The 22,037-nt window shown below is 36.2% G+C and overlaps 1 protein-coding gene and 1 pseudogene across 1 annotated transcript; one reads left to right on the top strand and one right to left on the bottom strand.

Moving 5' to 3' along the window:
* Positions 1 to 438: 438 nt before the first annotated feature.
* Positions 439 to 8,879, bottom strand: LOC115981987 (NADH dehydrogenase [ubiquinone] 1 alpha subcomplex subunit 2). The gene is made up of 3 exons (XM_031104457.1): positions 8,677 to 8,879; positions 8,472 to 8,578; positions 439 to 884 (listed from the first exon to the last, which is right to left on the bottom strand). Exons 1-3 carry the CDS (start codon positions 8,760 to 8,762, stop codon positions 781 to 783), a joined length of 297 nt encoding a protein of 98 aa, XP_030960317.1. The 5' UTR covers positions 8,763 to 8,879; the 3' UTR covers positions 439 to 780.
* Positions 8,880 to 11,190: 2,311 nt separating this feature from the next.
* On the top strand, positions 11,191 to 19,693 carry LOC115980978 (annotated as a pseudogene).
* Positions 19,694 to 22,037: the final 2,344 nt, after the last annotated feature.

Here is a 22,037-nt window from a genome sequence, read left to right as displayed (position 1 = left end):
TATTCTAAAAATCGAATTTCAATGAAAAACTCGATTCCCCTAAAATCAAGTTATAGGCAAAAAACTTGCAAAAACTTACATGGAACTCAAGTTCCATGTAAGCTTTTGCAAGCTACTCGATTTTGAGTGAATCGAGTTTTTCATTGAAACTCGATTTTTAAAAAATTGAGTTTAAAAAAATGAGCATATCCCTAAATGGTTTCAAAATAGAGACATTTTACTGAAACTTTTGGGTGAAAGGGATATTTTGCCATTTTGGCTTTTAAAATAAACACATAACCCTTTGCTAGTTTTTCTCTTTTCTTTTTACATTTCTATAACCAATGACTTCCACAGTACTACTTTATGAGAAATGAACGCAACCAATTGTACCCTTTTTAAGTTTTTTCCCCAGGGAAATTTTATATCCATCTTTTTAATGACAATATAAGACAGGCATTTAAAAACCCTCAAGATTGCACATTGGAGTTAGGGTTTATAATTTACCAGTTTGCTAGGTAATCACCTTTAACCACAAACAGGTAAAAAACAATACAAAAGCAGAGGTCCAATTCTGAAATGAACTCACTGTTTGCAGCCAAACATTGGCCATGAGGTATATTGGTGTAAATGGAAGGTGCTAATACATGAACTCATCAAACTACAAAACAAAGATACATAGTACTGAAATTAATATTTTAAAGAAAAGACACAATGGAATGATTGAACAAAAAAGGTCTCTGGGAAGGTTTTCCCATTGTGATAATTTATTGGATTGCAAATGGTCCAATAGCAGACCTATCAGGCTTTAAGAGATGCCCCTACTTTTCCTAGGTCTTCAAGTGCCTTCAAAATCTGTGCCTCAGACAAGCCTTCCAAACGAACACTCCTCTCGACACCCATGTCTGTATGATAAACACAAGGTAAATAGAAGAAACCAATGCATAGAATTCAAGTTCAAAGCACAGGGCTAAAAGACCGATGGAGGATACTGAACATACGTGTCTTATCAAGTAACAACTGATGGGAGTGGAAATGTTATATAGATGAATGTCAATAAACGTAGATGCAAGATCAGGTTTCCATCAATAGTATCACAATTGCAAATTAGCCACACTAGTAAGTAGTAAGTTACTCTCTTCACATATTAATAAGCTCAAACCATATCTCCATGTGTTATTTGTGTACATCTTGTAGGAAGCTTGTATGGTAAACAGTTTTGCATCTTTTAGGAAGAGAAGATAGCCTATTCAATGTCAAACATTGATAATCTTCTACTTAACAGTTGCCACATATTACATGTACTGATGTACCTGACCAAATTAACAGACCAACTAAAATCAGTCAAAATATGAACTTCAACCATGTAACCACATAGTAGGTCAAATAGCTATCAATCGTCCATCCTTCTTTTTCCTTCATTGTTGCATTTACTTTTGGAAACCCTCTTTCATTAATCAAGTTTCTTATCAAAAAAAGGGGGGCACAAGCAACCTATTGATGTTTTCTTCCTAAACATAACCATTTCCATTAATTTGACCTATTGTGTGTGTGGGAGAGGCCTGGCTACCTCGGATTAGTCACAAAATTTGTGGTTTTTACTCTGTTGTTATGGGAGGTTCCATTTTCTTTCTCGTCAAGTCCAAGACTTTTGAATTCTCTGTTGAGAAGGGAGATACTTATCATATGTTACGCATTTTTGAGAGAAATCGGGAGTCTCTCCGATCAGTTTTCATGGGCAAAGAGACTGCAAAGCGTTTGCTAGCTATTGTGGAGTATCTCATGTCCAATGTAACTACTGGTAATTTTGCACGAACCTTCATAGAAGTGATAAATAGTTATTCTGCAACAAAGAGACTGCAAAGCGTTTGCTAGCTATTGTGGAGTATCTCATGTCCAATGTAACTACTGGTAATTTTGCACGAACCTTCATAGAAGTGATAAATAGTTATTCTGCAACTAGGTTCCAATGCAAATGGCAGTTTTTTTATGATCTCGGAACTTATCCATGGCTGTCGGAAAGGCTTTATCATGGTGCCAGAAGGTAAATTGGGTAGTGGGTGGAGAGGGTTTGAATTTCATCTACAGAAAGCCATTGCTCCTGAGACGCTAGCCATCAAACAGCCACAATCTGTCCTGAAACCGACAGTGGAGAAGTCCAAATCTTCACTGTTGGCAACGGCGGAGGGTGATCGGAGAGATGGTGGTGGCAGCAAGAAAGGAAAGTAATTAATGCCAAATTTTCAAAATTCAAACAAATCAAACTAGGCAATCTTAGACATGATACTCGCGATTTGAATGCTGGGAAGGAAAAAGCGATGTCTGAGGATAAATTTATGTTTGAGATTAAAGATATCATTGGCAGTGGCACTGAATCTCAGTTAACGCTACATGAGATTGGATCGTGGGCTGGATGGTGGGTGGGAAGTTAAGTGGTCCAAAGTCTAGGAAGTGGGCAGAATTGTAAAGCCCAAGGAAAAAAGTTTGAAAAACATTATTAAGCCTACAGCTCCCTTCAAACCAAAGCCCAAACTCCACACATCTATCCCCAAGCCCATGTTAGTCTAGCGGCCCAAACCAAAACAAACCCACCCTTTTTCTTTTCCATCTGGCGAGACCCAAAACCCAGGGATCTCTTTGCCTTTGGTCTCGACGAGTTCTGAGCAAGGTACTAAAAGTTGCGATGCAGTGGTTGCCGAGCCGAAGCTTCCTCAAGCTGATCTTTGTAGCTCTTTGATGCTAGCCTAGTCGATGAAGCTCTCCGATGATGTCAATATGGAGTTTCTTGGCTCCAACGGGGCCAATACTGAGACTCTCGGCTCTGATGAGGCCGATGAGTCAGCAACCACCTCCGATGGTGAAGATAACTTGCAGCGAGACATCTGATTGATACTTCAGGAACATTCCGACAATGTTATCAAGAAATGGGGGAATTCAGAGCAGTGGGTGCTTAAATTGCGAGATGGAAGGAGAGTGGCGATTCTAATTCAGATTTCTCTGCCACCAAGTGAAGTCACAGAGGTTTTGGAAGAGAAAAATCAGTTGGCCTTGGTTCCACTGAAGTCTTTAGACTCTTTGGAGGTGTCATCAACTCAGTTTGATGGGGATGAAGTACTTGTGGAGGATTGGGTTTCGGACAACTATTCGGAGGTTGCTGAGCTACCTAATGAAGGGGTTTTGTCACCTCTAGCAGTGGAACCACTGGCCTTTTCTCTACCCTTGGCCATGGAAGTAAAGGAAGTTGTGGGTGTGGAGAGTCCAGTGAGGAAAGAATCTTACTCTGAGTGGTTCCAAAGTAGATTCAACGGGTTTGATAACTTCCTGGGCACGTCCTTAAAAGGTTTGGAAAATCGAGCCACCAATTTTTTGTTAGCTGTTGAGGTTGAATTACGCCGTAGGGCTGCCTTGGAAAAAAAAGCACATGGCTCAAAGAGTTCAGGAGTGAAAGGTATAAGAGAGTTGAAGGGTCTATTCAGTTCAATTAATTATGGTTCTACTTCAACTAGGCGTAGTGGTATTAATAAGGAGTAGGCTCTATCTGTTTCTAAATGACTCTGAAGATACTTTCTTGGAATGTCAGAGGATTGAATGTGGTTGAGAAGAGGCTTCAGATTCGTAATTTTTTGCATACCTAGAGGCCTGATATTGTATGTTTGCAAGAGAATAAACTCGAATGGATTACTAGAGAAATTGTTCGAGGTATATGGAGTTGTCCATATATAGATTGGCTGTACCTGGGTTCTGAAGGTGCTTCTGGAGGTATCGTTCTGATGTGGGATCAAAGGGTGGTGGAAAAAGTGGAGGTAGCAGTGGGGCAATTTTTTTGTTTCATGCAAATTTAAAAATGTTGGTGATCAATTTGAGTGGGCTTTTACAGGTGTATATGGGCCAAATTTGAACAAGAGGCATAAGAAAATGTGGGAGGAGCTAACAAGGCTGATTAGTTGGTGGGATTTACCATGGTGTCTAGGAGGTGACTTCAATATAATCCACTTCCACCGGAAAGATTAGGGGCTGCAAGTTATACTCGGGCTATGTATGGATTTTCTGATTTTATCTCTCTCCATGGGCTGATAGATATACCTATGGAAGAGGGCCTTTATACATGGTCCAATACTTCCTCCGTTTCTAGAATATATCGGTTTCTTTTCTCTCTGCTCTTGGCGGATCACTTCATTCTGTTTTCCCAAAAAAGGCTATCCAGAGTACTTTCAGACCATTTCCCAATTCTGTTGGAGGGGGGGAGTCATCGGAGGGCAAAACTCCTTTTCGTTTTGAAAATATGTGGTTGAGGGTGGAGAATTTTGTTGGTAAAGTGAAGGTTTGGTAGGCATCTTATTTGTTCCAAGGTAATCCTAGTTTTATACTAGCTAAGAAGTTGGCAGTTTTAAAGTTGGATCTAAAAAAGTGGAACGAAGCGGAGTTTGGCAATGTCACTTTTAAGAAACAAAAACTCTAAAACAAATTGAGTGATTTGGATGTTAGAGAGGAGACTCATCCTTTAACAGCTGAGGAAAAGTTTGAACAAGCATCCGTACCGATATTGAAAAGCTCACTCTTTTAAAAGAGATTAGTTGGAGGCAGAAGTCTACGGTGCTACATTTGAGGGAGAGGGATGCAAATACTAATTTTTTCCATAGAATGGCTAATTCCAATAGAAGAAATGACGGTATTGAGAGGCTTATGGTTGATGGAATCTTGTCTTCCGATCAAGGTATGATTGCTAATTGTATTCCTCAATTCTTTATGAATTTATACTCTGAGCAGGATGTTGATCAACCATTTCCAAAAGTCTTGGTTTTTCCAAGGATATCTGGTGATAAAGCAAATCGGCTAGATAGACCCTTTGAGGAGGCAGAAATTTTTGAGGTCATTCAGAATATTAATGGTGATAAATCGCTAGGACCAGATGGGTTTCCAATAGCTTTCTTCCAAGCTTGCTGGGGGATTCTCAAACCTGATTTTATGGCTGTTTTTCATCATTTTTTTTTGCTAAAGGTCAGCTTGAGAAGAGTTTGAATGCAACATTCATCACTCTCATCCCTAAAAAAAATGCAGCAATTGAAGTCGAGGATTTTCGCCCCATTAGTCTTGTTGGGGGGGGGGGGGGGGGGTTTATAAAATCATTGCTAAGGTCTTAACCACCAGACTTTGCACAGTCATGGAAGATATAATTTCAGCTTCACAGAATGCTTTTGTGAGAAATTGGCAGATTCTTAACCTTGTACTTATTGCCAATGAATGCCTTGACAGTTGATTGAAAACTGATTTGCCAGGGCTACTTTGCAAATTAGATGTTGAGAAGGCCTTGATCATGTACACTGGGAATTTCTTATGCAGTTACTAGAACGGGGTGGGTTCTCTGCTAAATGGCGGCAGTGGATTTTCTTTTGTATATCTACAGTTTGCTTCTCTATTTTGATAAATGGCTCTCCTTGTGGGTTTTTTGAAAGTTCTAGGGGGTTAAGACAAGGTGACCCATTTTCCCCTTTGCTGTTTGTCCTGATTATGGAAGCCCATGGGAGAATATTGGATAAAGTTGTCCATGATGGTCACATGTCAGGCTTTGGTGTTGGTCATTTAGAGGGAAGATCTTTGGCGGTGTCTCGTCTTCTCTTTGCAGACGACACTTTAATTTTTTGTGATGTTGATCTGGATCAGGTTTTGTTTCTCCGTATGATCCTCATTTGGTTTGAGGCAGTCTCTAGTCTAAAGATAAATTTGGGCAAGTCAGAGTTGGTTCTTGTTGGTATGGTGCATAATTTGGACTTATTGTTGAATGTACTTGGCTGTAAACAAGCTACTCTTCCAATGAAGTATTTGGGTCTTCCTTTGGGAGGAAAATTCAAGGATAAGACAATATGGAATCCAATTCTGGAGAAGATAGAACGGAGATTAGCAAGATGGAAATGTGTGTACTTATCCAAGGGAGGTAGAGTCACTTTAATTAAAAGCACTCTATCTAATTTACCCACTTATTTTCTATCTTTATTTCCTATTCTTGCAACTATGGCTAACAGAATTGAGAAACTTCAAAGGAATTTCTTATGGGGTGGCATTGGAGATGAACCAAAATTCCATTTTGTTAAATGGGCTACTGTCTGCACTCCAATTGCTTCGGGTGGCTTGGGGATAAGGAAGGTAAGATTTTTTAATGAAACTTTGCTTGGGAAGTGGCTATGGAGATTTGGGATGGAGAGGGCTGCTCTTTGGAGGCAAGTGATAGAGGTGAAATATGGCTGTGAATGGGGTGGCTGGTGTACTAGGACTGTTAATGGTCCATATGGTGTTGGCTTGTGGAAAAATATTAGTCGGGGATAGCCTTCTTTTTCTCGCCACATTCTATATGATATTGGGGATGGGTCTAGGGTGAAATTTTGGCAAGATTGTTGGTGTGATGAGACATCTCTTGCAGTCAGCTATCCTGAATTGTTTAGATTTTGCCGAGACAAGGAGGTTAGTGTGGCTGAGCTTATGAAGTTTGATAACGGCGTCCCGTTTTGGGATGTAAGTTTCTTTAGGAGTGTGCATGCTCAGGAATTAGAGGCACGGGCCAATTTCATGGATACCATATATGGTGCTTCGGTGAAAGGGTTTGGTGAGGATAAGATGTGCTGGAAACCTGATAGAGAGAAGGGCTTCATGGTTAATGATTATTATAGTCTCTTAGTGGGCTCTAATGACTATTGCTTTCCTTGGAAAAGTATTTGGAAACAGAAGATTCCTTCTCGAGTAACTTTCTTTGTTTGGACTGCTGCTTTAGGGAAGTGCTTAACGATTGACAATTTACGAAAAAGGAAGGTTTGGATATTGGATAGGTGCTACATGTGCAAGTGTAACGGTGAATCGGTTGATCATCTTTTTCTTCATTGTCTGGTTGCAATGGATCTGTGGGCTATGGTGTTTGGTTTGTTTGGAGTGAGCTGGGTTATGCCGCAATCTGTAGTGGGGCTTCTAGCATGTTGGTAAGACAGATTTGGTCGTCTTCGAAATGGGTATTATATCGTTGATTGTTCCCCATTGCTTATTTGTGGTGTCTTTGGAGGGAGAAAAATAGTAGGTTCTTTGAAGATAAGGAGAGATCCATATCAAACTTGAAGCAATTTTTCTTTAGAACTTTAATGGATTGGTTGGCTGCTTTGCGGAACCAATCATTTTTATCTTTTCTTGATTTCCTAGATTCTTGTAATTTTTGTTCTTGACTGTTTGACCCCTTGTACACTCCCTGTGTACTAGGGTGTTTCCCTTTTTGATATCAATAAACTTATTACTTATCAAAAACATATCATATGGAATCACTGAACGCGTTAAAAATAAAATGAACACATTAAAAAGAATTACTTAAAAAAATTAATGGAGATTAATATATCAAGTATTGAGTAAGATAAATAAATTTACATCCAATTCTCTACCATTCTTTGGTCATCCGACAAATAACAAGGGGAAGAAAGTAAAAAAGGGAAATTACATAAAAAAAGCCCAGAGTTTGTACTTTATTCATATTAGGTCCCAAATTAATGAAATCATTTCAATTTGAAGCCTCAATCCATCTCTGTTATGCTGGCAATAGCAGAGCAAAGAAGGGCAGGAAACCATTGATTAAACTTTGTGTTTCACCAGGAGCTTGTTCATAAATCAAGTTGACAGCCATTGAACAGAGATGGTAGAGAGAGAGTTTCGCTTAGAGTATGTGAAATGAATATTCTATGCCAAAAAAATCAAAGTTAGTTATCTAGGTGAAACACAAAGTTTTCTGAATGGTTTCCTGTTTTCCTCTGCTTGTGCTGCTCACAATAATAGAAATAAGTAACAGAGATGGAAGAGGCTTCAAATTGAAAAAATCTCATAAGTTTGGGACTTAAATTGACAAAATTTTAAACCTATGACTTAATATGAAACAGGGTATAAACTTTGGACCTTTTTGTGTAATATCCTTAAAAGAAGTGGCAAACATAAACTGAAGGGGAAAAAGAAAATCCCATAACCCTGTAAAGGTATTAAATGCAATGTCACTATGTCAGTGACTATAATCCCAATGGGGAGCAGCTGCAAATGAACATTGCCCTATCCTTTGATAAAAGTGGGTTAAAGAGTACATTCCTTTGATATATGAAGGAACATCAAAGCATACTAATATGGAATAACATAAATTTATGAATATTGCCAAAAGCCCTGTAGCTCAACTTTCATCTCCTCGTTTTTCCAATTGGGACATCTAGGTTCAAATCCCCCCTCCACCTTTGTAACTATCGAATTGAATATATATATATATATATATATATATGAGATAAATGTGGGGGGATTTAAAATTTTTGGAAAATGTGGCAATCCGAGTCCTGACCATTGGATTAGATAACACTTTATACATATCCAAGATTGAAATTTTTATAATTCTAATTAGTCTGATAAAAAAATAACACACAAGAAAGGAGACATGAAAATCTCAAAAATAGTCAAGATATGAAAATAAATGAGAGAGCAAAGAAAGATACCATATCTAGCCCATAACTGGGGCTCGATCCCACGGCTTTCGCGGATCAAGATTGGGAGTTTGGGGTTCAGTGTCTTCAGCTCCTTGTAGTTCTTCTCCACGAATGCTCTTTTTACAATCCAAATTTCTAGAATGGATTAGACTTTGCTTTTAATGCTATAATATAAATCTTTATTTGAAAAAATGAAAGGGAAGAAATGAAGAACCTAGTGGATGAGCTTGCTGGAGAGGTTTGACATAGTAGGATCCGAAGCTCCTTCAGATTCCGAGATAGTTGTCCCCTCCACGCCATTCTCTCTCTCTCTCTCTCTCTCTCTCTTCCGATCGTAGCTCAGTCTCTACTCTCTTGGCAGTGCCACACGACCAAGTTTAAGGAATGGATCAACTTTGGCCCACGAAGGTTCAATGGCCTGAAGCGCTTTTATCTATTCATATGCAAATGTGTTATAAGCCCATCAAAACCCAAACCCCACTAAATTTAAATAAACAAAATCCAAATTATACCATTTAAAAAAGAAAAAGTCTTGGTGAATTATAGTGAAGTTGTGGTTCGTTTTGTGCTAAACCTTAATCCCCTCTTCCTTGAGTGTGTATTCGTGTGTGTTTTTTTTAATGTGTCCATAAAGTTTATTTTTAACTTTTGCCTATTGTCATTGTGTTTATAAAACTAATGCTATTCACATGTGTGATACCATGTCGTTTTATTGAACTTAAACGATAATTTTATAAACAATGATGAATGGAAGCTAATTTGATAGAAATGTTTAAGAATAAAAATTAAATAAAAAATTAAATTTTTAACTACAAAAATAACAAAATTCATCTAAATTTGAAGACTAATTTACAAAGTGTTCTTTTAGTTCTTAAAGTTTGGGACTGTTTTTATTTTCATTTGGCCCTTCATGTTTGATATAGTCTTTTGAATCGCCCTTCTTGTCCATTTTCATTAGTAATTTAACCATTCATAATATGGCTATCTGCTTTCAACAATGAAAATTCTACATTTACAACATTTTAGAGCTAGTATTTCATGAATATTAAATATGAAAGATATTTAACAATCAAATTAATAATGAAAATGGACAACAAAATCAACATGAACACCCAAAATTATTTGAAACATAATGTGCTAAAATGAAAATAGTTTTAAACTTTAAGATCCAAAAAAATATACTTTAATCAAAATTAAAGGACATAATTTGGATTCAATAAGTCTAGAGACATAAAAATTTGCAATTGTTTAGGTGGCAACATTTTAGAGCTAGTAAATGATGTTAGTAGTAGGACAATCAAATTAATAATGAAAATGGACAACAAAATCAACATGAACACCCAAAATTATTTGAAACATAATCTGCTAAAATGAAAATAGTTTTAAACTTTAAGATCCAAAAAAATATACTTTAATCAAAATTAAAGGACATAATTTGGATTCAATAAGTCTAGAGACATAAAAATTTGCAATTGTTTAGGTGGCAAGTTATTTTTAGGTAAAAAAATGATGTTAGTAGTAGGACTAAATTAGAAGTAGTAAAACTTTGTTGAGTCAACTATTGTGAAAATTGTGTGTTTGTGAGCATTACTTATTTGGTTTTTAAAGAAGAGTAGTGCTATGGATACACCATTTTCACAATAAGGCCTAGGTGCCAAACTAATGTTGGTTATTATTTAAGTCCATTACTAACATCACTTTTTACCTACCATTTATGGCCTGTTTGGAAGTTTAAAAAAGGAAGGGGAGTAGAGTAGAGGGAGAGTAATTCAATTATTTTGTTTGGAAGTTTTTTAAGGAAAGAATGGGAGGAGTTTGGAGGGATTTGAAGGGGTTTCAACCACCTCTAACCCCTCATTTTTAATTCCCCCAAATTGGAGATATTTGGATGGAGAGTAAAGTAGATAAATTATTGACTAGGTAAATTTCCTAATTTACCCTTTCTAAATTAATAATAGACCAATGTTGTAAGTCCATTTTCAAATAGGGGTAAATTTGTCTATTTTAATCATTTCCTCTCCTCTCCATCCTAATTTTTAAAAAATCCAAACAAGGGGAAGGGCTAATTACTCCCTTCCCCCTTACTAATTTTAAAAACATCCAAACAACGTGGAGGGGAACCATTCCCTTCTGCTCTCCTCTCCACTACTCTCCTCCCCTCTCCTCCCCTCTACTCTCCTCCCTCTCTAAACTTCCAAACAAGCCATTATAGTTAGCCACTTAATTTTATTGTGAAATTATTGTGCTTGTAGCTTTATTGTGCATAGCCTTGTTGCGCAGTTCAAGCAGTGCAATGTCGGACAATTCTGTCGAGCTAAATCAGGGCATGAACATTCCTAAATAAAATACCTTTGCTGCATACTCATCCTAGAAACCACAAATAGAATCACAACCTCTTCTTTTTGGTTTTTTAATCAACCTCGGAGGCCTATAATATTTAACATCAAAACAAACACGGTAAACAATAATGAATAGAATACCGATTTCATAAAAATGTTAAGTTTAAAAGTCCAAAAGGAAGTAAATTTAAAGACAAAAATAAAAAATTTAAACAAAGAAAGTAACAAATTCATCCAAATTTAAAGCTCTATTCCAAATGCACCCATCAAAATCCCCTGGCCCTGATGGTATGTCCCCTTTTTTCTTTCAAAAATTTTGGAATATTGTGGGGAGTGATGTAACTGAAGCTATTCTTTCAGTATTAAATTCAGGACATATGTTGCGTAAAATGAATTTCACTCATATAGTTCTTATTCCAAAAAAGAATGACCCTTTGTTGATGGCCGACTATAGGCCCATTAGCTTGACTAATGTTGTATATAGAATTTTATCTAAGGTGATGGCAAACAGATTAAAGCATGTGCTGCCCTATGATATCTTGGAGGCTCAAAGCGCTTTTGTTCCAAATCGGTTGATCACTGACAACACCACTGTGGCTTATGAAGTATTGCACCGGATGAGGAATAAACGGAGAGGCAAGGTGGGACAAATGGTAGTAAAGCTGGATATTAGCAAGGCTTATGACTGGGTGGAATGGGGTTTTTTGCGAAGTATAATGTTAAAGCTTGGCCTAGATCACAGATGGGTAAACATGGCTATGGAGACAGTCACTACAGCATCCTATTCAGTCCTTATTAATGGGGAACCAAAGGGTTTTATTACCCCCACAAGGGGAATAAAACAAGGGGACCCGCTATCACCATATTTGTATCTATTATGCGCCGAAGGGTTGTCTGCTTTATTGAGGAAAGTTGAAGAAAGCCGAGCACTCAAGGGTGTACTATCTAGCCAACAGGGGGTACGTATATCTCACCTTTTATTTGCCGATGATACTATGTTATTTTGCCAAGCCACGGTTGAAGAATGTCAAAGACTGCTAGATCTTTTGGACAAATATGAAGCGGCATCCGGTCAAGCAATAAATAGGCAAAAAACAACATTGTTCTTTAGCAAGAATACAAGGCGAGAGGTGAGGAATGACATCCAAAAAATGTTGGGGGCTAGAATAATGTCAAAATGTGAGAAGTATTTGGGCCTTCCAATGCCTAATGGGAAATCAAAGGTGGGGACTTTCAAAGAGCTCCAAGAGAAAATCACAAAGAGAGTCCTAGGGTGGAAGGAGAAATTTATTTCAAAGGCGGGACGTGAAATTCTCATCAAAACAGTGGCACAAGCTATCCCTACATATTCAATGAGTTTATTCAAGCTTCCTAAATCAATATGCGATAGTATCAACTCCTTGGTGGCTAGATATTGGTGGGGTCAAAACAGGGAGGAGAGGAAAATCCATTGGATAAATTGGGGTAAGTTATGCATACCAAAGAAGAAGGGAGGAATGGGATTTAGAGACCTCCATGCTTTTAACCTCGCAATGCTCGCCAAGCAAGCATGGCGCTTAATCCACAACAATGGATCGTTGTTCTATAGGGTTTATAAGGAACGGTACTTTCCAAATACCTCTTTCTTGGAAGTTGAGTTGGGCCATAATCCATCATTTGTGTGGCGCTCTTTATTGGCTGCTAGGGACATCATCCATGCTGGGTCACGTTGGACAATTGGAAATGGCAGGAGTATCTCCGTGGCATCTAGCTCTTGGCTACCTCACTCCCCTGGTTTCTTGAGTACAACCTCACAAGGGATGAAAGTGGCTGAGTTGATAGATAATGACTCACGGCAGTGGGACAGAGGAAAATTATCAGCTACCTTTGATAGCAGAACCTGCGACACCATCCTAGCGCTGCCCCTCAATAACCTAAATTCCCAGGATCAACTGATTTGGAAAGATAACAGAACACAAAAGTTCACGGTTTGTTCGGCTTACCAGGTTGCTCTCCGATTACTACATCCTAACCAAGCTGAGCACTCATCAGTACAAGCCCATGGGTCCACTTGGAGGAAGATATGGAAGTTAAATGTGCCACCAAAAGTTCGCAACTTCCTCTGGAGGGCTTGCTCAAGATGTTTACCCACAAGGGAGAACCTCCACAAGAAACGGGTCCGAGTTGACAAAAAATGTGAGCTTTGCTATCACCAGTGCGAGACAATTTGTCATGTGTTGTGGGAATGCCCGTTTGCGAGGAACGTCTGGTCTCTGTTCAAAGGCACACTCCAGAAGTGCAGCAACGAAACAGAGGATTTCTTTCTTCTGTTCAGAATGCTGCAACGGAAGCTTAATCAACTTGACTTGGAGAGGTGGGCAATAACGACGTGGAGTATCTGGAATGCTAGGAATAGGTTCTATTTTGAGCATATCTAGGCACATCCAAAAGCTATGTTTGACAGTGCAATGGGTTTACTGGAGGAATACCAACGCCTTAATGCAGCGCAACGGGTTTAGGAAAAACTAATATCCATTTATGTATGCAGACAGGTTTTTTTGTTTTCTTTTTGGGACATCACGGGTTTGGTTTTACTGATGTTGATGTTCCCCACAATACTAGATGTGGTTTATCTAGTATATACTTGTACCCCAATTATTTTAATAAATCTCTATCGTATCTTGCTCAAAAAAAAAAAAGGTCATAATAGTAATGTTTAAAAAACAATTTTTGGCCAAGAGTTTTATAGTTGAATTGATTGTTATATATTGGTATTTCTAATAGAGATGTTCATGTTCAACTCCCCCTTCTCTTCACTATCAAATTAAAAGAGAGAGGAAAAATTATTTAGTACCAAATAATACCACATCAGTTGTATCAAAATACAATAATAAGAAACATGTGTGCAACATAACTATTTCAGCATTTCACCATCACTCCAAGGGTGTAATTAGTGGGGGATATTGTACCTGATGCAATAAATATCAATGGCTGAGATTTTTTTTTTTTGGAATAGTGACTGAGATTAAGAGTTGAAAAAAAAAAAAAAAAAAAAAAACGAAAGTTAAGAAAAGTAAATTTGTGAAAGGGAAGGGAGGTATTGCATCAGTTCCAAAAATTGATCTAAAGCTTATATATAACTGAACACACTCCTTATACAAGTTGGACAAGGAGTGAACTCAAAAAGAATAAGGAAATTCGGATCTGAAAATTCATCAGATTTTTAGGCACATGTTGCAAGGTGATTTTGGCCTAGTAAAAGTGATAATCTGGACTTGCTCTTTGAGCTAGCTTTTCATCCCAGCTTGAATCACTACAACCCGATATCTAAGATGAGAGTTCTGCCCAAAATACGGAGATGTGGGCATAAAAATCCTGATTATGAATTTTGATGTTTTTGGAAATTAAGCAAAAGGTTCAGCATTTTAGTTACTAAATGGCTATATTTGGATTGCGTTTTGCGCGTTTTGATACGCGTCCCAGCTACTATTCATGGCCCCCAAGAACAATAAAAAACACAAATAAAAGTATAATAAGCAAAACGGTGCGTTTTGAGTTCTAAATGGCTATATTTGGATTCAGCCCACTTGAGTTACTGTACATCCTTCTTGCATCAAATAAAACTCATTACCTTCTAAATTCTCAGTTACCTATAAAACAAAATAAATTTATAATTAGTCACAACATAGCATAAAAGTAAGATTAAGCCTATATTTGTATAGCGTTTACGTCTGCGTTTTGCGCGTTTTGATACGCGTCCCAGCTACTATTCATGGCCCCTAGAACAGTAAAAAACACAGATAAAAGTATAATAAGCAAAATGGTGCGTTTTGAGTTCTAAATGGCTACCGTTCATGGCCCTAGACACACACAAAAATGTAGACACAAAAAAAAAAAAAAAAAATCATCTAACTTATAAATTATTTTGTTACAGTGTTTTCAGTTTTCAGCAAAATAATCGATATCCAAACAGACCCTAATATGCAAATATAAGAGTACTTTATTTTATGCACATCATTTGTGTGGTGAATCAAAGGTTGGTTTGTCCATTAAGATTGAACATAGATGAGCCTTGACTTGTCCAACATTGATGAAAAAAATGGCAAAATTAAAACTTCTCCAGAAATCAAGAGAAGTTTCACGTTTGTGTGTGTGTGTGTGTGTTTTAATTATGGTTGTGAATTTTATGTTTGCATTACATGACTTATTGTAAGTATTTTAAGTTGTAATTAAGCCCCAAAAAAAAAGTTATTTTAAGTTGTATAATATAATTTTATCACATGAATCATTATAAATACATTAATTTTATTATCAAAGGATTCTAAAAAAAAAATTATTATCATAGTCTACTTTAATTGAAATTCTTTTTCCAAGGATTTAATAAATTAAAATAATAATCCAATTAAAATTTAATTATCAAAAGTTTAAAAAAATTCAAAAAGAGTTTTATTATTTATTTTAAATTATTTTTTATATTGTAATATTAGTTTTTCATTATAAGAATTTAGTTTTATTATGATGTGCATTGGTTATGTAACTTAAAGTAAATTTTATAATTTTATTTATTTATTTATATATTTATTTATGAAATAGTTTCTTATTTTACATATGAAACCATGCATGAAACATGTATAACACTAGTATTACTATAAAATTTTAAATAATTAGTTAAAAAAAATAGAGCCACACTTGAGACATTACTTTTATTTAATTCATTTACATACAATATTCTAATTTTTCTTCTTATTCTATTTGTTTATTACTAAAAAATAAGCTGTTTAGGGAATAGCCGATAAATGTAGAAATTTACCAATTTTTATTAAATTGTACAAGTACAAGTACAAAGTACAAACAGTGGTTAAACAGTTAAAGACTTATAGTTGAACTGTATTTGACTGGAGAGTGGTAAAAAAAAAGCCCGGTAGGTTTAGGGTTTTAGAGTAAGTACTGTTGTAGTAACTATAAATTGAGTGTGTGAGTGATTGAAGTGGCCGCTCTCTAACTCCAACTCCGGGATTTGAGGTTTTGGTGTCTGTCTGTCTGTCTGTCATTCACTTTGCAGGTAAAACCTCTGTTAATTTAATTAGCTTAGATCTGTTTAGTATGATTGATCTGCGTTTAAATTTTTGTTTTTTTGACTTTGTAGATCTTGAAACTAACTAAGATTTGATTGCCTCTTTGCCATTTCTTGATAATTGCTTTTGTCTATTTTGCTTATAGATTACTTCTCTAATGGTCTCTGTTGAATTTTCAAACCTGTTAACAATCTGATGGTCACATTTTTGCTTGAAGGGTATCTTCAGTATTGGTTTATCAGTTGGATATTGTTCTATTGAGTTTCTCTTGTTTGGCTCCTATGTAAATGAAAGTCTGTGTTGATTAACTGGTTGGTTCCATTGTCTTTTTTATTATCTATGTTGGTTTTCAGACTGTTGCTCCCGATGATTGAACTTCATATAATTAAGTTTCAGCCTTGTCTGAATCTGATTGATGAAAACTAATCTTCGGTTCTGAGGGAGCATCCTGTTATATTATTACTTGTTGGGGGTAAATTCACTTGTAATCATAAGTGACATGTGGATCTTAGCAGTCAGCACCCTTTTTTTGGTAGAAATTTTTGCACCCTTTTTAGCTTACAACTTTCCCTCGTTTGCTATTCTTTATTTAAACAATCTGTGTTGATCAAATGGGGGGTTTTCATTGTCCTTGTGTTTTCTTTGTAAGGTTCCCCATGATTGAATTTCAGATAATTGAGTTTCAGCCTTGTCTGAATGTGGTTATGTTGAAAACTAGTCCAGTTCTGAGGGAGCTTACTTTTATTTATATTAGTTGTTGGAAGTAAACTCTTATAATCATAGGTGACATTTGACACTCTCTCTCCCTTGCTAAAGCCTTCTGCCTCACATATGCACTTGTGGTCTTCATGCATTTGTTCATTATCATGTCTTTATGTAAAAGATCTATGTTGATTAAATGGGCTGGTTCCATTGTCCTTTTGTTCTATGTTGGTTTCCGCAATGTTGTTCCCAATGATTGAACTGCATATAATTAAGTTTCAGCCTTGTCTGAATTTGGTTGTTGAAAACTAGTCTTTGGTTCTGAGGGAGCATACTGTTATTATTCATTAGGGGTAAGCTGAACTCACTTGTAATTGTAACTTACATGTGGATCTTAGCTCCCTTTTTGCTTACAAATTCTCACTGTCTCTCTAACGCTTCTATGTCCTATGCACGTGTGATCTTCATGCATGCGTTTATTATTGTGTTTTCAGGTAACAAGTCTGTTGATGAACTAGGTTGGTTCCGTTATCCTTGTCTTTTATATGTTGATTTCTGCAATGTTGTTCCCGATGATTGAACTTCATATTCTTAAGTTTCAGCCTTGTCTGAATGTGTTTGTTGAAAACTAGTCTTTAGTTCTGAGGGAGCATAATGGTTGGGGATAAACTCTAGTATAATTATTAGTGACATGTGGGTCTTAGCACCCTCTCTGCTTATAAATTTCTCTACCAAGCTAATGCCTTTTATTTTCTTTTAGCAGGGCAGGCATAATGGTTGAAGTCCAGGAAGGAGTTACTGGTGGATTAAAAGTTAGTCATATCCAAAGTCTATATACTGCAGGGGTGTTTCTGATCCTAAGTTCAGGATATATGATTTGGGCATGAAAGAGGAAGGAGTGGTTGAATTTCCATTTTGTGTCCATCTTGTCTCTTGGGAGATAAAGAATGTATCTAGTGAAGCCCCCAAAAGATGCACATGTTGAATGCGACAAGCACATGACAAACTATGTAGGAAAAGATGCCTTCCACGTTTGAGTATGAGTTCATCCCTTTCATGTCCTGTACATCAACAAAGATGCTTTGTGTGCTGGAGATAGGCTACAAATTGGTGCAAAATGCCTTCGGAAGCCCCAAGGGACTTTTGCAAGGGTAAATATTGGACATGTATTTCTGTTTGTTCGATTCAAATGGATACCACGCACAAGAACCCCTTAGAGCATTCAGATCAGTGTAAAAAAAAAATATATATATATATATATATATATATGAAGAAGGTAGAATTTACACATTTTTTGCCAAAAAATGACCCACATTAGTCTGTATAAATTGATATTATTTATTTATTTATTATTTTTTATGTATTTCAAAAAAAAGAGTTGATTGTAATTGTTGTGTGTGAAGAAAGAGAAATAATTTTAAAAATTAAGAAAAATTGATATTTTAATAAAATATAGTGTGAATTGTGAAATGAATAATAAGATGTGGGGTGTTTTAAAAAAGGATTTTGCTAATGTGTGCCTTCAGGACATACAATAATTTTCATTTTTGGAAAAAATTTTCTCGAAAATTGAAAAAGTATTACAGTTTTTTTAATTCCCTAAAAAATTATTCTAAAAATAGATAGTTTAAGGACACAGATTAACTGGATCCTTTAAAAAATATGTAAAATAGAAAAAATTGGTTTTTATGTTAAAATAGACAATTTTTTGTACAAATTGATGCGAATGCTTCAAATTTGCTAGATGCAAAAGATTATTATAAGCTGAAAATGGAGCTTTACAAAGTTCACTAGAATGGAATATCTCAAGTGGAAGCAGGAGTGCTTGATGGAGTGAATGCTAAAATTTTAGGATAGCATGGACCTCCTGTTGAGAGGCACAATTAGGGGTGGCAAAATATGGCCAAACCCATTTGTCTACCCAAATTCACCCACTCTAATTAAATCCAAACCCACCCAATTATTAATTGAGTTTTAACTAAAAACTCATTGAGCCTCATTTAACCCAAAAACAATATTCCCAAATTCAACCCAGCCCTTCCCATAAATAAAAAATAATAAATAAATAAATAACCCAGCCCTCAGACGTTTCATTTTCCCTCATTTTCTCAGCCTCCAATCACGTTTTAATCGAAACCCAACAACTTCAAAGCTTCAGAATTCACCTGAGGTGGTCTCATCATCATCCTCTGCATTAGTCCAATCATCAGAGCCATCACAACCATCGTCGTCATCATCAACATCAACAGCCGCGGCGGTGGAGGACCTAGCAGTAGCGATGAGGAACGAAGGCGGAGGCGAATGTTCACAATGATTCGAAGACTATTCACCGTGATTCCTGGCACAGATTCTCAACCAAGAAGAAATCTTTCTCTGTGAGATTAGATAATTGGGGTTTCGCTTCGGTTAGGGCTTTTGTTGAGTGTTTGTAGGAAATGGCGAGAGTTGATCAGCTAGCGAGCGAGAGGAGCAAAGCTTAGTTCGATGTGGATAAGATGAAGATTGTCTGGGTTGGATCTCACCACGCCTTCGAGATTTTTGATTGAATTTCTCGCCTCGTCGCCAACGATCTGGTCATTTTCCTTCACTTTTTTTTTTTTTTGAAAAATTATTCGTTTGGCTTTGTTTGGATCCTAAGAAAGTGTAAGAAAGTTGTGCTTGTTTTGGTTCTAACGTAATCATGCTTCTTTTTTTTTTGTCGTCGATTTATTTGCTCTTAACTTTTATTAGAAAAATTGAAGGAAAAAAAAGAACTGTGAGCAACCGGGAAACCAAATCATTTGAATTGTTATGGTAATTGTGTAATGTATCTAGGTTGTGTGGATCCGATATTTGCTATTGTCAATTTGTGAACTTCTTGTTTGGTAGGTGAGAAAGTGTGGGAAAGTACAAGAAATTTGTTTAATATTTTTAGAGTACTTTGGTAATTTTGGTAATTGGGTAATTGGATGAGTTGGGGTTTATCCATAATAATTGGGTTGGGTTAGAAGCAATTAGTTAAATGAGTTTTAATGGGTAAATGAATTTTATATACCCAACCCAATTATGCCCACCCAAACCCACCCATTTGACACCCCCTAGCTAGGCATAACCTGAGAGGAGCTTCTTGAATAAGACATCCAAGCCTGCTGCTTGATTTTGGTGTTCATTCAGTTTTCAACCGAATGATCTTTGCCTTATTTTAGGTAGTGCTTTTGGTTTTGGATTCATTGAAGCTTGAACCTTTCTTCAACGTCTATAATAGCGACAATTAGCTTATTACATAATTGAGACAAGACAAGTCATTAAAGTTCAAGATAAACTCCACCAAAGTGTAGGGAAAAAAAAAGTCATTTGTTATTAGTAGTATTAATAAATGCGCAAAAAGAAAAAGGGTTGATTTTGATGATATGAAAATCAACACTTACTCGTCTTGTACACTGTCATTTATACAACATAATGAAGGGGTTGTTTGGTATATGTATTTCTACGTACTTTTTTACCCACACGTATTTTTAAAAAATACAAACAACGTTACTAAAATAACAAACGTTCAAGAGAGTCTGAAACAATAATGCAGTAATATAATGAAAAAATAATAAAAAATAAGCCACTAAACAAAATTAAATCCATCAATCTCAAGCATTAACGACTATTGTTCTTGTTTGGTTTAGTAAAGAACAAGACCTGCCCAAGATAGTTTGAGGCATAAGACGAAAATTTTAAAAGGACATTTTTATACCTAAATATCACTTAGATGATATTTATTTTATTATAATTTTTTATTTATTTCAAATCTATTACTAATTCTTACTAATTGATAAGACTAGTTCATCCATAGTAAGACTAATTCTTACTATGTAGGTTTTACAAACTAACGAGTCATTAATAAATAAAAGTTATTCAAAACATTAATTTATTATATTGTTTGATCAGTTTGTAAGTTTTTTATTATAAAATTTGTATTAGTTTTAGTATTTTTTATTCACTTAATAGTGAATTGGTAATTGTGTTGTATTTATATTAATTCATAATTATCTTTTTTGTGTGAAAAAGATGCTAAAGCACTACAAATTTTACTATAAAAAACTTACAAACTGATGTGACATTTCAAGAAAAGAATAAATGAATATTGAATTACTTATTGTGATTGGACATAACAATTTATAAAACTTATATGATAAAAAAAAAAAAGGCGAAAAACACCTTTTAGTCCCTACATTTTCAGACGATTCCGATTTTAGTCCCTACATTTTATTTTTACCGTTTTTAGTCCCTATCCTGAAAAATGCTTCCTGTTTTGGTCCCTACTGTTACATCAGAAATGGAGAAAACTGGCGTGACAAACAGCAAGAATAAATAATACTAAATTAATGTCCACGTGGCCTAAATTAATAATAAAAAATGTTTTTTGGCATTAAAAAATGCCACGTTAGCATCTAAATTAAAAATAATAATTTATTAATTTTAACTAATTAAAAGAAATTAAAAACAGAATTAAAAACTAAAAATCATATGAATTGAGATCTAAGTGTGTCTTGAGCAAGAACAACAAGAATACAAACCCAGATCCAAGAACACAAACCCCAAAATTTAAACAAAAAAAAAAGAAAAAAAAAAAAAGAGGGAGAGAACAAACTAGACATCAAGAGATTGAACTAAGAAGATGAAAGATCTGGGTTTTAATCACAGAGCGAGATCTTGGATTTGAACAAAGTTTTACACTGCTCCCTCAACCCCATTATGTCCACTCCCACCACCACAACTTCTCATTCTCTCTCTTGTTACCTTACACCTCCTTTCTTATTCTTCACCCACAATCACTAAACAAACGTCATGGCTGCTGCTGCTTCTTCCTCTTCTTCCGTCGAGACCACCGCCACCACCCCACCGTCGATCCCCTCCAACCCACCCATCGCTGTGCCTCTCCTTCTCCCGCTCCCTCTGCCCGCTCCGCCCACGACCCAGATCCAGGCCCAGGCCTAGACCTCGACCCAAACTCTGATCCAGGCATAGCCCCAAGTGGCGGATTCGGTTGCTCATTGCTGCTTCGCCGCGTCTCCTCCCAAGATCGCCATGGAGAAAGGTCCTTCAGCTAAGCCTTGAGTCAATGACTCTGATAGTGACGAAAACAACAATAACAACAACGAAGGGCTCGACGTTGAGAACAACGAAGAAGAAGATCTTACTCTGTGATGAAAACCCAGAGCTTTCATCTTCTTAGTTCAAATCTCTTGATGTCTAGTTCGTTCTCTCTCTCTCTCTCTCTCTCTCTCTCTCTCTCTCTCTCTCTTTTAATTTCTAGGTTTGTGTTCTTGGATCTGGGTTTGTATTCTTGTTGTTCTTGTTCAAGACACACTTAGAACAGGACCTGCCCAAGATAGTTTGAGGCCTAAGACGAAAATTTTAAAAGGACATTTTTACCCACACGTATTTTTAAAAAATACAAACAACGTTACTAAAATAACAAACGTTCAAGAGAGTCTGAAACAATAATGCAG

Source organism: Quercus lobata, chromosome 3 (assembly GCF_001633185.2).
Source record: "Quercus lobata isolate SW786 chromosome 3, ValleyOak3.0 Primary Assembly, whole genome shotgun sequence".
In the NCBI taxonomy this organism is placed as follows: Eukaryota; Viridiplantae; Streptophyta; class Magnoliopsida; order Fagales; family Fagaceae; genus Quercus; species Quercus lobata.
This window is presented reverse-complemented; position numbering and strand designations above follow the sequence as displayed.

Excerpts from the sequence above, each read along its gene's own strand:
- LOC115981987 (XM_031104457.1), bottom strand. The coding sequence starts at position 8,762 with ATGGCGTGGAGGGGACAACTATCTCGGAATCTGAAGGAGCTTCGGATC. Across the intron at positions 8,579-8,676 it reads CCAGCAAGCTCATCCACTAG|AGCATTCGTGGAGAAGAACT; the intron begins GTTCTTCATTTC and ends GATTGTAAAAAG. Across the intron at positions 885-8,471 it reads CCAGTTATGGGCTAGATATG|ACATGGGTGTCGAGAGGAGT; the intron begins GTATCTTTCTTT and ends TTTATCATACAG.